Below are 14,925 nucleotides of genomic sequence, written 5' to 3'. Positions count from 1 at the left end.
CCGTCGCTTCTCATTTTCTGCCAGGTGAGCCACACTTCCTGCCTTTTTCGAACTTCCGTGGACATGGGAATCGGCTACTGTACACCAGCTTGTGACATCCCATACAACAGACTTTCCCTGACGGACTGGAATAAGCGTCATGCCGTCAGGTCGAATCGCCGCACTTGGTGATAGACCCGTCGGTTCCAGGATTACTAATACTCACATATTATGGCTGCGTGCACGGGTGACCTTTTGGTGTCCACGGGTGTTGGCTACGGGCACGTGATTTCTGTACGGGCGTTGGCCGCATGCACGGCTAATTTCTATATTTCAAATTTTCCATTTCGCGGATTTTTGAATTACGTACAAAGCGCTTCGAATTTTCTTAAAATTTAAATTGGATTTTTGGGTATACAATTAGGAAAATCTCAAGCTACTCTGAACGACTGTATCTGTACTTAAAAAAAGTAAGTATTTTGAGATGAATGTTTAAGTGTTGTTAAGACTCTATTGCCAAAATCTGACGCGGAAACGTTTTCTTGAAGTCAGAGTTTTGATGGCTCATCTGAAACAGGGGGACATATGCTGTGTCAACAGGAATACGAAGCTGCCTGAAGTTATATTATCAGGCGCAAATAAGATGTTAACGTTTCGGTGCAATGTGCCAGATGAAGAGTAAAACGTAAGACTAAAAAAGTTGTTAGCGTAATTTACATTAAATATATGTACAGATACATACCTATAAACATCTATAGGCTTTAAAGAAATTAAAAAATATCTATATGCAATAGCCATATCGGGCCGGCCTAACACTATTTAGGTGATGGCCAATGTACTGTAATTGTTGCGTCGTTCGATTGTTGCGTCGTTCGTTCGTTTTTAGAACTCCTCGCATTCCTCATCATTTACGGATTTGAGTACAGAAACATTCAAAGTGCTTGCGCTTTTCTAAAGAATCTGGTTAAACGGGTCGTAATAAATCCTATTTAATTTGCAGAGATTCAATATTGCTCCATGTATCTGTATGCTGACTTGTGAGCATTATCAGATGTGTGGAAGTATGTCGATTAGCGGTAATCGCTTCCTGTCATCACACGAACGCCTACAAGTCAAGGCGGCTTTTTTAATTTTTGCCATAATATGTACGTAGTGTCTTGTCTTTGCTGTATTTTAGCAAAAAGCAGTATTAAACAGTCAGTATTCTTGTCGAACCTGTCAATCTTTTAAAAGTTACCGTGCGATTACATAAATCACTACTCGTACTCAGAGAAAGCTAATTTTATGTCATAAAAATGGCACCCTACAAGCTGTCCGTCTTTTGTTGCTGTATTGTGTATTGGTTTATCCACTTGCAGCTGGCTGATTGTGCGGAATTACCATCAGGTTTGCCTATACATTTTCTGATCCTAGTAAATATGGTATACTTCCACCCCAAACACACTTTTTTCTGTGGTATTTCTTTTGAATTCATGACCATAACTTGCAGTTGCAAGAGGCACTTTTGTAAATGCCTTCTGAAGTTTGGCAGTTGCGTATGCAACTTGTCAACTGGTGTGTCAAAAACATGATTTCTCCATACAGACTGGAGAAGCAGAATTCATGCGTCCACGAACCAATCTGAAGAATCGCTAACAACGGGCGATATTCTCATTTGGGGTGGTCAGAAACCGTACCCGATGCTGCAGCAGGAGGATTCCCAAAGTAGTCCCGCCATTCCAAACAAGTACTGGCCGAATAACGGACAATGCATACCTTACTCTCTTCACCCGTCGCTTGGTAATCCCCTCCGACTAATATTGTTATGAATTGTGATGAGTCGCTTTATTTATTTAGATTATCAACTTAATATTGCAAACTACGGGGCTAAAAGTTATCAACGATACTGTCAAAATCCGCTACGCAGCTTACGTTTTCTAGTTCGTTTGTTAATCGCATCTTCGATGGCAGACACGCGTACTGGTGGCGGCGAGTTCTCAAACATCCGTCCCAGACAGTCGCCAACCAACGCGCCAAGCAGGCATCCCCGGTATTTGGATAGCAGTCTATTTGGACAATGTTTCGCGGCGATCATATTTCTGGCGGCTGCTGCAGTGGTCCCTGTCGTCAATATCTGACTAAGTGAAGCACCCATTTTCTAATATACGGTGTTAACTTTGCATCTCATAACCAAATAAGTACTGCAACAATATCCAGCAGCCGTACGGTACGGTAAGGTACCAGTAAAAGTGACTGAAACGTGATATCGTATCGTACCTACCCGAGCATACGTTGTACAAGTATAAGCACAGAACAAGCATGCTTGAACTGTCTGTTGCGGTGTTACCTGAGGCAAAATTTGGAACGCGCTTTGGGCTTTGAAACGCTAGGACCAAACGGACCGGAAGCTTCCCGTCTGCTGACGGAAGTGGGTAGAAGGGTACGGCATGAAACTGGCGAGGCAAGAGCACCGGAATACCTGCGCCAGCGTATCAGCATAGAAATCCAGCGCGGGAACGCGGCCTCCGTCCAGGGAACAGCTCCACCGGGAGCAAATTTAGATCAGTTGTTCTCTGTTCTTAGACCTCCCGAGGCTGTTTTCTGCTGATTGAGTGTATTGCGTTGTGATGTTAACTGTTGTGTATAAGCTAAATGTACAAGGATTACAATTTGGAATAGATTCGCATTATTTTTTTGCGGTTTCTGCGTCATTACACGGTAATATTTTTCGTTCATTCCCTACATTGTCACATAACATTCGTAGCTTGCGAACGCTGCGAATGTTATGTGACAATGTCAGTACAGTACAGCGATATCATTAAATGCCTTGATGCAAAATACAAGGCATGCATTACAAAATTACTGTTAGTGCATAAATGGCACGTACAATATTTATTTTACTGCTCACAATCCGGTCCTCCCGATCGAATCAGATAAAACTAACAAAAAAAGTAGAAAACTTTATTTTGGCAGCTGCTGTACAGTTCTTTCGATGCTGCATGCTAGCAAAATAAGTAAGCATCATGGATTACCGAATATAGAGCGCAATTTCGTAGTGCAACAGCCAAATATTTTCTCCATCGCGATGTTAAAGCCGAATAAAGCGTCGAGCACATGAACTGTAGGTAGCAGAAACATACAAAGGACGACAAAAAGAGGTTGAACCGATCAGTCGGTCCGCGGTTCAAAAGTAACCCCGCAACGACACGCCACCAGTAAAACTTGGACGCTTTCTCACTTTCTTTGCATGCTACTTTCAGACGCTCGCGCTCCGTGAATATCGAAGTGCAACTATACTAATTGCAAATCAAAAGGTGTAGAAAAAAATTCTTAACTTTCTGATGCTAAACACGTGGCTGTTTATGGCGAACAGCACAAAATCTAAACGGTCACTAGCAAATTTGATGAGAGCATCCAACAAAGATTCACCATCTGGAGTGTCGGAATGCAGGGCCAGGTGAACAGCCAACGCCTGTAGAATGGCTCGGTTGTAGCCAAGTGGATGGTTGTGAGTCAACTGCTTGCTCAGGCGGGCAATCTGAAATAGCCAAAAACTACTGACACTAAAGGTCAAACACTATAAAACATTCACGTCGCATGCGTTGATTAGAAATACCGGTATATGGTTTTTCCTGAAACAGTATTTGACTCACTACGCTAAATGTCGGCAGAGTAATGCAGTCATCCATAAAACGCAGTGTTCAAAGGCAAACAAGTTTGTATGATTCAATATGATGATACTGTGTACCGTATATCGCTGCATCCATGAATTTAAGAATTGCATCACATTGCCTTCCAGTACAGTAATCAGAATGCGAACCTCTAACGTCTCTTCCAGACGGTTCCCACAAAATAGTGGGATACTGGCGACCCGCATTCCCCACCGTTCCCGAACGATCCCCGACCATTAAACTGCTGTCGCGCAGGTTCAAAAATATCGCCTCCAAAGTCATTGTCCTCCCAGATGGAAAAGATGTGCTTTACGCTGCTCGCGTACAGGCGCTTCTTGGTCCACTGTGCTTCATACCTGTCATTGAAACTGCCGAAACGCGACATAAATCCCAACGTTGAAGCGGCGAAAGGAAAAAATACGCTTACGATTTGGCCAGATCGCGAGCGTCGAAACGTCCGCAACGAATCAACGATTCGGCCAGCGTGTGACACATGGCCCGATGATGGCCGTATCATCCGTGTACGGCAATGGCAATTCTAAAACACTCTCCCAATACGAAAGAAAAGTATATAATTAACGTGAAAGTGATTAAAGTGAAAGTACCCTAGCAATTAAAGTAAACGAAAGTCCGAATATATTTGCACATTACCGGTACTCAGTTTCTCTTATATCTACACATAACCATGAACTTTTCAGCTGTTTTTGCCGTGTATCGCTGCAAAATGTGACATCCGGCAGAATACATATTTATGATGTGTGCTTTTACGGTTTATTATTTTGTTCGGCAATTGTTGCTACGATCTCCGATACTTTCACCGGCGGTGGATCGCCCTCAAACAACCGTCCCAGGCAATCTCCAACCAAGGCCCCTAGAAGACAACCACGTACTTGGACAGCATTCGGTTCTGACATTCCTTCGTCAGTATTGTTGATCCTACAGTGGACGAGACGGTGACAATTGAAAAGTACTTTCTGGGATGGAGCATGTTGAGGCTGCCTAAAGCAGGACGTGCAGTCGATTAGTTTTTCATTCGCCCACGCTTTCTTTGAGCCTGATTGATTTCTGCTCGGTGGACTAGCTTACAGATACTGAGATACCGGTACGCAAGTGCAGAATAATCTTGATTATAATATACAATAAATAGCCATGGAGGACTTCTAGACAGTTTTATAGTTTGCGTCTGTAACTGCGTCTGTAAATTATTTGTAATAGGTACATCGCTCTAACTAGCAAACTGCTTCTAGCTGTTCTAGGCAAGCACGGTATTTTTGGGATTTCTTTTCACAACGCGCTTACATACATCTTCCCGCTTGTTTGTCAACTAGAACCTCGGCGGCGGACAGGAGCGGTAGCGAATACGCAGACAATCGTCTCGCACTCTCGCCCGCCAAAGCGTCAAACAGACATCCGTGGTGTTTGGGTAGCAGAGTGTTTAATATGCGCTGCTTTAAACTCTTCTGTAAGCTCAGCGATGTCTACGCCTTTCAAGGCATCTTTTAACGCATCCTCCGGCACAGTCTCTAGCAACTGTTGCGGGTTTGCCCAGAAAACTGTCAATCGGCGCTGATGCGCCAGTTTTGCACCGGCATGAAATTTCCGCTTACACGTGATAAAGCCATACTGTTTACCGCTGACAATATTCTCATGCATCGGTGCGGTGGCTGATTTTGATCCAAAGAACGGCAGAAACTGCTGGTGCGTAGATTCCTGGCTGAAAAGATCATCCTCAAAGTCCGCCGAGTACGAGAGAAAGTTCAGTTCTTTAGGATTGTCTTCCGCAATGACCACCGCCCAGGAATACCATGAGAACTGTTTATTCAGCTTTTCGCCTAGTTTCACCGCCAAATCCTGGTTGGCCTGGGCGGTTTTTGACTCGTTGTCGGAATTAACAAAAAACTCATCAATTAGCGCCACCAAATCGGAGGGACCTTTTTCTGACACCGCAAAGATGCGCGTTTCATAATGAAACTTAGCCAATTTCACCGCTTTAAGGATACTTTTCACTTGGCCGGTCATGGCCACATCTTCGCGGTTCAGTGTCGTCGATGTCACTAACGACTGGTCATCTTCCATCATAACATACAGCCGGTGCATCGAACACAGATACGCGCGCAATGCATTCAACGAGATCTTATCGCACCACTGTAACAAAAATTGATATGTACAGTTGTCGATAATCCTGGTTAAAAACGCTCCCGTAACATCTTCGTGCAACGCGGCGAGCAAACCCTTGGGATCGTAATTTTTACACGCGCGGAGGAACTCTTTCTTATCATAATCCCGAGATGTCGCATCCGACTTTAATAATAATGTCAGATAATAATTGATTTTGCTCAAGCTGCTGTCGACGTCGCGGTGTTGGACGGTGAGTTGCAGCTGTGCAATTTCCGCGGTCAACGACTCTTTAAGATCAGCGGTGGTTGTCTCCAGAAACTGATGGATTTCTAATAGTTTCTCCTTAATATCCAAAGGGCTGCAGTGGGCGAGTAATGCCGAACGGGCTTGCTGAGTGTCCGGGTCGATTTTGTTCAACAACGAATTGGCGGAGACGATGGCGTATTTACTGCCGCTACGCGCCACGGATTTCAGTACTTTGAACGCCAGATTGACTGGGTCCATGGCGGCTAGCGAAAGCGATCAGTGATCAACAGAAATGCGCGGCCAGTATACGGTAAGCATTCAAAAACTCAAATGGTTGTGACATCGCAGCAAATGATATCGTCAATGAGCAGGCCTTTCCTACAAGAGTACAAGTGCCGCTGCGTTATCGCTGCGCTGCGGTGATAGCCAGTCGATAACGACTTTACGGACTTCACAAATTTGTGGATTATTCCAGCTGTTGATACTTACTAGCGCTGTGGAGATAAGAAAACTTGCTTGACAATGCGGACAATGGTGAAAGGAATATGCGTCGTGACTTAAGTCGATTGTTATGTGCTCCAGTGCGAGTACATATTCAAGGAGTATCCTTAAGCGAGACACGTTGCAATAAATTTATTTTTTCCTACATCTCATTTTTATGAAGTGGTGATAAATTTTTCGGTAAGCACATTAAATGCTGCACTGTACTCATCATAAACTATTATTTATTTCGGTGGTTTGCAAATTCCAGCGCCGTACAGAAATTAATTAATACTACGGAATCAAGACCCAGCTGCCGCTTCACAGACTGTTGCTGCTTTGGATGGTTAAGAAGACACAAGCATTCCGTATTAATTTTTTAACAACTGTAAGCTCTTTATTGGAGTGCACAGCGAGTGTTGTCAATCGAAACACGAAATAAGACCAAGTGTTAGTCCATGAAAATCTTAAAAGTATCACCGATGGGTTCATTCCCAGATGTGGTGTTGCACAAAATGGCTACTGCCACGTGCGTTAAGTTTTGGGAAATAACATTGTCGCTGTTGGCCATGTTGTCTTTGTCGTTTATTTGCGCCGCCAAGAGGAGATACCCGAACATTGTGCAAGCAATCTACAAAGGCGGTATTTTACGAGTACATCCCAACACGCCTCTTCTCGGCGTTCCATAGTTACTCGTATGTACTTACTCCCACAACGCCGTCTCGATTTAACGTCACTCCGCCAAGTACGCAACCGATTTGGGCTCCTTTATAGCGCTTTAAGTGGTTGGTTATTTGACTTGCGACGATGTCATCTGGGACCTCTCCATTGATGACCATTTTGCGCAATGATTGCATAATTTCTGTATTCTACAAAAAACATGCAGTTCAGTGTCTCCGACTGTCCTTTGCATTATCTTCACTAACCAGTAAGTATATGAAGTGGGTAAAAATTTACCTTTAATTACCTAAGTTACCTTTAATTTACCTTTAGTTAAGTGAGTAAACGTTTACCTTCTCGAACAGATACACTGACGATCCCAACTGAGCGCTCATCATCAGCGCGCTAATTGCCAAATGCCCAAATTCAAACTTGTTCAACAAGGTCCCCGTAACAGCCGCTTCGAGGACGCTTTGTATAACGCTAATCAGATAGAAGGCATCCTCTACGAATACAATTGCTGTAATCCAAGAGAAGCAATCGTTCATTTGTTGGATAAGGTTCACAAGGTCAGCGTGAGCCTTTAGATGTGAGAGAAGGTTGACAGCGGTATTTTTTCTAGTCACTGAACCGTTTAATGAACGGCATACCAGACCGAACATCAGCGTCCAAACCACCAAAAAACATTGCACACTCTTCATTCCTGTATAACTAATCACGAGAAGCGATGTCGTGGCTCCGATAACCACCCCGGCAACTGGTTCGTCAATCGCAACATTCCGGCAATACTGAAAAAGTATCGATGATTTGTTGCCACACGAAGCCGTCACAAAGTCAACGCCTGTTGCTGCGTAAAACGCGGGACTGATGGAAAGAGAGCATCCAAAAACGGCTATCAGAGCAGCGCTGCTTCGCGTTATGTATTGGTCGAACCGATGTATAAAACCCTTCATCAACCCATCTAAATCTTTATTTTTTAGTAAGAGGGTAACAGCGCTAAAACCTCTTGCAAAAGGCAACAAAAATTCGGGAGCAACTGTTAAAAGAATCCTTGACACTTTGGAAACACCCTCAACGGGATGTAGCAAAGCAGGGACGTTCGAAGCAAAAATACCAGACAATAACTGTGCCATGACATAAATACCGTTTAGGATGCAAAACACCTTGCGGTGGGTTTGTGGTGAAAAGCCGCAGTATCCACATAGCTGCATAACTGTCAGCCAAAAGGTATTCTGTAGCTGCACAAACCAGGTTTTACTGCCGCCCATTTTCCCTTCCATGTCTACTTGTAAAAGCGAGAAAACAATATAAAACACTGGTGGCACTGCGAAATGCACAACAGTTATTTCTTTAGTCCGGTGGAATGCTGGGCTTGTTTTTTGTACAAGTGATGAACAGAAAAAACCAGCGGTTAAATTCGGACAGTCGACTGCAGCATTAGATGAGACTGCAGATTACTGTACTTGTACATAAATTTAGACACAGAGTGAAGTTGCAAAATAACGTGTGTAAGCTACGTATGTATGTGCATTTGTGAACAGCTGACCAGTGAGTATAACAGTCATAAACAAATTCAGCAACATGCACCAACCGAGTCCCGTTAAGCCGTATGCATATCCTGATCAATGCCAATCATTTAAAGCTAAAGGTGAATTCAGCTGCTTGTCAAAGTGAAATAGTAAATAAAAAGAGAAGCCGAAAACGGGAGCGTCGAAAACTACACTGTAACATTTCCGTGTCTTCTAGATTTGATATCTTATTTAATTGTGACGTTAACCAGTTTCAATCTGCATTAACATTTAAAAAGTTGTTTCAGTTTCGTGCGTCCCTGTGTTTTGGGAACTACAGTCTATACTCGTACTCGTCTATACTCGTACACCTTCAGAACTTTTATGCGCATAAAACGCAGGGAGACGGGAGAACAAATTCGATTAGGCGGGACAGCGCAAAGATGGGCGCGAGTAAGTTCGGCAGGCATCCGTGCTCGTAGCGAAACTTTAGCACTAATGCGTCAATCTTATTTTCTTGGAAATGAAATTACAGATATGTCAGACGGGAGGAGAAAATCGTATTGATGGAAATGAATTAATATAAGGGTAACGTTTAGAAGCACTTTATAGTTTATGAGAAGACAATCAGCGTTGCAGAGCACAATCCTCTTAACAATCAACTGATTTACCCAGGACACACCCATCCAATGTTGCGAACAACTTGTGCATACAAGGTTCCGTACTTGCTATGTATCGCTTCGCACCCCGGCACACGTATGCCGGCAATTGCAAAGGTTACACTAACCATAAGTATACAGATGAGGTTCTTATTTTAATTGGTGTATGTACAGTGACGCACAACACCCACCCAAAACTGATCAGGAACAAATACGTCGGTTAAAGGAAATCTAAACCACGCTCGGATTAGACATGACATTGCTACAGATACTGCGGTTGCACAGAGACGATAGCATCGTACGGATGAGTTCAGGAGCAACAATCGTCCGAGATAGCTCGCCATCTTTATCGTGCATTTGTGCAGTGAGCAAGATGTACCCAAAAACGGTACAGGCAATCTGTTAAAGTGAATGGTAGAGTTAGAGACCGCACTGTAATACTGCTGTATGATACTATGTACAATATATATCAATATGTATGATTTACGAGAAATTTTATAAGAAATACTTATGAGAAAATTTTGGTGTTTAGTTGTATGTTTGGTTCTTGATATACGCTGTAGGCAGGTCATCCAGTAATGATTATCACTTCTGATCACATTTTCGATACTTACTCCGATGAAGCTATTCCGAGTAATGATGATACCTCCAAACATCACTCCAGTTTGCGTTGCGCTATAACGCTTAACGTGAACGTTTACGTTGCTGCAGATTTTATTTGGCAAGTCTTCGTTAATTACAATGGTGCGTAATGACTGCATAAATTCTTCGTTCTGCAAGAAATGCTCCGTAAAAAAACGTAAATCGTAAAATGTCAAACTGTTAGCAATCAAAAACAAATATGGGCTTACGAAGCACAAGAAGAAAGGACTAATACTCGTATTTTGCGTATAAGTAACACGTTATGCAATCTGTTTGACACAATTTGTACGTACACAAATGAATTATGTTTCGCCTTGAACTGATAATTAATTTTAGGGTTAACGAAAACACGACTATGATGTAAAGAAACTCCAATCTTAGTTAAGACGTATCATATACCTTCTCGAATAAGAACACAGCCAAGCACAATTGCGCGTTCACCATGATTCCCATGAGCAGCACCTGGAAAACCATGATGCCTTGATCGTACGTTGTGCCGGCAACGGCACCCGCAGCAAGATCATGCACAATTATAACGAAGTGAAACATGTCTTCCAAAGCGAATATGGCCCCCGTCCATGAAAAGCAGTGGTTTAGTTCGTGCACACACGAAACCAGACTTGCGTGGTCGTTAAGATACCGATGCACAGCTGCCATAGTGGTTCGCTGTTTTACACAGGTGTTCATAGAGCGACACGCTACGCCCAGCACCAGTGGCCAGACAACCAAAAACGACTGGGAAAATTTCTCTCCCGCGTAACAAACAGCCTGGAGCGCCACAACACTAACTGCGAGCACTGTCGCAATATCGTTTTGCAGCCCAAACTTATTATGATATATCTCTGAAGTTCCGTTCAAATTGGCGACAATGAAGATTGCGTTCACGCCGAATCCAATGTAAAATAATGGAACAACACATAGGCAGCAGCCTGAGAACACAACGAACGCAATATCAGTTCGTGTGAAGTAGACATCGAAGGCGCCGATAAAATTTGTCAGGAGACTTTTGAGATCCCTTCTTTTATGCAGCAGCGTGAACGCTGCAAATGCCCTGGCAAAGGGCACCAAAGCTAAAGGAATTTCACTCAACAAAAACTTCGATATTTTCGATGTGTTCACTGGACGCAGGGTAAAGCTGCCAAAGGAATTTAAAACAAACTGTGCGGTTACATAAATGTAGAAAACTCCGTGCAGTAGTTGACGATATTTCCGCGGAGAAGAGGTATAGTAGCCACACATCTGCATGGCGATCAACCAGAATGCGACATACAGCCGCAAGACTCTGGTCTGCAGCTTTCGTGCTGAAGGCTGCATGTTTTCTTGTTGCATTCGGCTTTTATGTCGCTACGAAGGAGTAAGTTTTAGGACCTTTCTACCTAAGCTTTACCTGATGCAATATTGAGTTTAAAAATGCAGAGCCGAAACAATATCGGAAAAGATGCAACCAAATCGCTTTACGATACCTTACCAGGTCAGTGTAGGCAAGGCATTCAGCAAAGCAGAGTATCACGTATCGACTGCTACTAAATTTGCAAAGCTAAAACACGTTCGAGAGCTGGGAGTGTCAGTAGCTGTCAGCAAAGCTAATACTCTGCATAGAACAATTAACACAGCTGTCATTTGGCTCAAATAAAACAACAGTTTCTTACAAGTTTTTCTTTGTTAGCAACCCCTGTTGTTTTTATTTACGAAGCCATTTTCATGAGAACAGCTGGATCGAATCTATCAGAATATTCAGCTGGTTCAGTGTAAAGTTCGAATCTATCAGCTCATGGGCTTTATTTTTGTGTTATAGTCTTGTTCTTTCTTCTATGGGACTTTCCAATACAGTGAAACTTCTCTATAACATACACCCTCCGTTCCAGGCTTTCTGAATGTTACAGAGAGGTGTATGTTATACAGGAACACTGCCCCAGGGGCACTGCCTTCAAGGGCTCAGGGTCGTAGCCCCAGGGGGTGTTAATTACCCAAAAAATTAACAAAATACCGGAGTGTGGACATTATTCGGTCTGAATGTTGGTTGTGCTGCGCTTTTATATGCTTGGAGTTGGAAGATCCGGTACTGAACAGATTAAAAACAGAAGCCGGAACTTTCTTTTAGCGGCACCGAAATGTTTTTTTTTCACCAGCCAAACCAACCGTATATTACGCAGGGGTTGAATAAGCTGGTAAAACTGTCACCGGTTCCATAAAAGATGTATGTTATAGCTGTAAAGGGGTGAATGTTATACAGAGAACTGCCCCTGTGTTATAGTCTACCGGACGGTTTGGTTCCCAGCCTCGTGTATGCAGTAAAGGGGTGAATGTTATAGGAAGGTGAATGTTAAGAGGAGTTTCACTGTAACAATAAACAAAGCGTTACAAAAGTATTGATACATTCCAAAATCTTACTCACCAGGGCCCGGTCACCGCCTCTCCCCTCAGAAAAATTTCATATCTTGCTTGAAGACAGAGTCGGTATTGGGAACCCTTAAAAAAATATTTTCATCGGCAATGGTCCAGTGGCAAAACAAATATAACTGCCGTATGTATTGTTAGTGCACTGGCAATACATACGGCACTTATACAATGTACGACAAAAAGAGGTTGAACCGATCAGTCGGTCCGCGGTTCAAAATAACCTCGCAACGACACGCCACCACTAAAACTTGGACGCTTACTCACTACTTTCAGACGCTCGCGCTCCGTGAATATCAAAGTGCAGCTATACTAGTTGCATATCAAAAGGTGTAGAAAAAAATTTTAAACTTTTTGACACTAAACCTGTGGCTGTTTATGGCGAACAGCACAAATTCCAGCCATTTTGCTTTCTCGTAGACACAGCATAGGATCTGTGCGCATAACCGTTTGGCTTGCAATCAATGCTTAAGTCTATGGGAAAGCAAAATGGCTAGAATTTGTGCTGTTCGCCATAAACAGCCACAGATTTAAAATCAAAAAGTTCAAAATTTTTTTCTACACCTTTTGATGTGCAACTAGTATAGCGGCACTTTGATATTCACGGAGCGCAAGCGTCTGAAAGTAGTGAGTAAGCGTCCAAGTTTTAGTGGTGGCGTGTCGTTGCGATGTTATTTTGAACCGCGGACCGACTGATCGGTTCAACCTCTTTTTGTCGTACGTTGTATATGGCCAATGCACGTATTACGTATTCTCATTAAACGGTGTTCATGCATCGTACTGGTGAAAACTTCTGTTTTGATTTTTTTTTCGGTAAATTTTACTTTTTACTGACTGGCTTGACGATGTAAAAGTTTTGTGAACTCTTTGTACTTGCCAGCATCGCGCGTGTGGTGCATGCAGCATAAAGAAGAATTTAAAGGTAAGCAGTGCAATCAAGTCAAATCGACTACCGGTTAGATTTTTAAAAATTGGATGTTGTAAAAACCAAAATTAAGAATTAGTAGTCAAGAAGCTAGTCTGCAAATGCAGTGAATAAGTAACACTGATCATGGTGCCGTATGCATTGCCAATACTGTATATACAATGTACATTGACAATACATACCGCACTCAAATGTGTTTTTGGCAACGCCCACTGGGCCATTGCCGACAAAAGTATTTTTTTAGCTGTTCCCATACATGTTCTGTCTTCAAACAAAATATAAAATTTTTATGAGGGAGAGGCGGTGACCGGTCCCTGGTCAGTTTTGAGTAGTACGTACCCATCAAGGTCCTAATACAAGTTCGGGAGAAACTAAGTCCTTTTGGCTCGTTAGTACAAACAAGTACTAGTATCAAAGTAATGAACGTATCACCATAAGCAGGGTCGAGCAGAGTTGCGCGCTAACAATAATCCCCATGAGCACCACCTAGACAAACATTCTACATACCTTCTTTTGTCGTGCCGGCGATGGCATTTAGGTCATGCACAATGGAAATGAACAGAACGGTGTCTTTAGGGACAAATATCGCTTCCAGTTCCATTCAACAGAAGCATTCGTTTAACGGTTGTACGGTACACAAGAAACAAGATTTGCATGATCGGTATTATAGACATCGATTCAAGGAAGCAGTACTAGTACTGACTACTGGAAGTAGTAGTTCTTTGTTTACGCCGGTGTTTATACACTAGACCAAGCATCTTCGACCAACCACCAGGAACGACTGGGAGAATTTTGTTCCCACGTAGCAGTCACCCGAAGCGTCACCCCACTGACTGTAAACACCGTTGCAAAATAGCTGCAGTCTCAACTTTTGCGACAAACTCCGCCGACCAACGACAAATTGACATTAGGGGAAAAACCAGGCATCTTCTACCGTTCCCCTGTACTGCTGCTGTCACCCGACTGGAGTTTGACGTTGTAGTGTAGCTGAACATGGTGCTTATGTACCGTGCCAGATTTAACCGTATGTACTGCCGTAACGTCACTTCCAGGCGGGTGACGGCAGCAGTACAGGGGAACGCTGGAAGACGCTTAGTTTTGCCCCTTAACCCGTTGACGCATTGTCGCCTCCTGAACGCATTGGCGTTCAGGAGGCGACAAGGTGTTTGGGATCTTTTCCCCAGCGATCGCCAACAGTTATTCGTTATCCCACATCGTAATAAGCAATAAGGGACTTTAATGCGGTATTAAAAACATTATTCAATCTTGTGTCTCAAGTTATCTAAAAACTACGGGTGCGCAAAAATCGACTTATTTCGACTTGTCTGAGCTCTCCGATGCCTTAGTCCATAACTTTCGAGTAGATAATTCGACAAATTTGAAATTAATCAGCAAGGTACAATTGATATTGCTTTATTCAGTAATGTTCATCATGGTATCTGAAAGTCACAGATTACAAGGCCATTGTCCGTCAAAAACACGTGTTGCTTCAAGCTTGCTAAACGCCATTGCACATGAAGGGTTTCGAATACACGGGCGGGTGCACTTTCGACAGATTCTTTTTATTGCGGAAACGGAATAAGTTACTGTCGGTTCGGATGCAAAACATGTACCACGCGGTTCCGTTTATCGAAAGCTGGCGAAAAACGCTGTCGCTAATC

The 14,925-nt window shown here is 43.1% G+C and overlaps 1 protein-coding gene and 1 long non-coding RNA gene across 11 annotated transcripts; one reads left to right on the top strand and one right to left on the bottom strand.

Moving 5' to 3' along the window:
- The first annotated feature begins 1,141 nt into the window (after nucleotides 1-1,141).
- LOC129586622 (uncharacterized) lies at nucleotides 1,142-2,659 on the top strand. 2 transcript variants are annotated; one of them, XR_008690158.1, is made up of 3 exons: nucleotides 1,142-1,365; nucleotides 1,564-1,758; nucleotides 1,930-2,659. It is a non-coding gene; the product is annotated as an uncharacterized LOC129586622 (long non-coding RNA). The 2 variants fall into 2 exon arrangements; XR_008690157.1 differs by having other exon boundaries at nucleotides 1,816-2,659.
- A 273-nt stretch (nucleotides 2,660-2,932) lies between these two features.
- LOC129586544 (uncharacterized) lies at nucleotides 2,933-6,335 on the bottom strand. Of its 9 annotated transcripts, none has more exons than XM_055479832.1 (5): nucleotides 4,929-6,335; nucleotides 4,398-4,628; nucleotides 4,057-4,167; nucleotides 3,779-3,997; nucleotides 2,933-3,496 (listed from the first exon to the last, which is right to left on the bottom strand). In XM_055479832.1, exon 1 carries the CDS (start codon nucleotides 6,249-6,251, stop codon nucleotides 5,028-5,030), a length of 1,224 nt encoding a protein of 407 aa, XP_055335807.1. In that variant the 5' UTR covers nucleotides 6,252-6,335; the 3' UTR covers nucleotides 2,933-3,496; nucleotides 3,779-3,997; nucleotides 4,057-4,167; nucleotides 4,398-4,628; nucleotides 4,929-5,027. The 9 variants fall into 9 exon arrangements, with proteins under 9 accessions (XP_055335807.1, XP_055335808.1, XP_055335812.1 ...); XM_055479833.1 differs by having other exon boundaries at nucleotides 4,520-4,628; nucleotides 4,933-6,335; XM_055479837.1 differs by having other exon boundaries at nucleotides 5,261-6,335.
- Between the last annotated feature and the right edge of the window lie 8,590 nt (nucleotides 6,336-14,925).

The sequence above is a fragment of the Paramacrobiotus metropolitanus genome, unplaced genomic scaffold, assembly GCF_019649055.1.
Source record: "Paramacrobiotus metropolitanus isolate TYO unplaced genomic scaffold, Prichtersi_v1.0 Parri_scaffold0000021, whole genome shotgun sequence".
Lineage (NCBI taxonomy): Eukaryota > Metazoa > Tardigrada > Eutardigrada > Parachela > Macrobiotidae > Paramacrobiotus > Paramacrobiotus metropolitanus.
The sequence above is the reverse complement of the archived record's forward strand: the minus strand, read 5'-3'. Positions and strand labels throughout refer to the sequence as shown.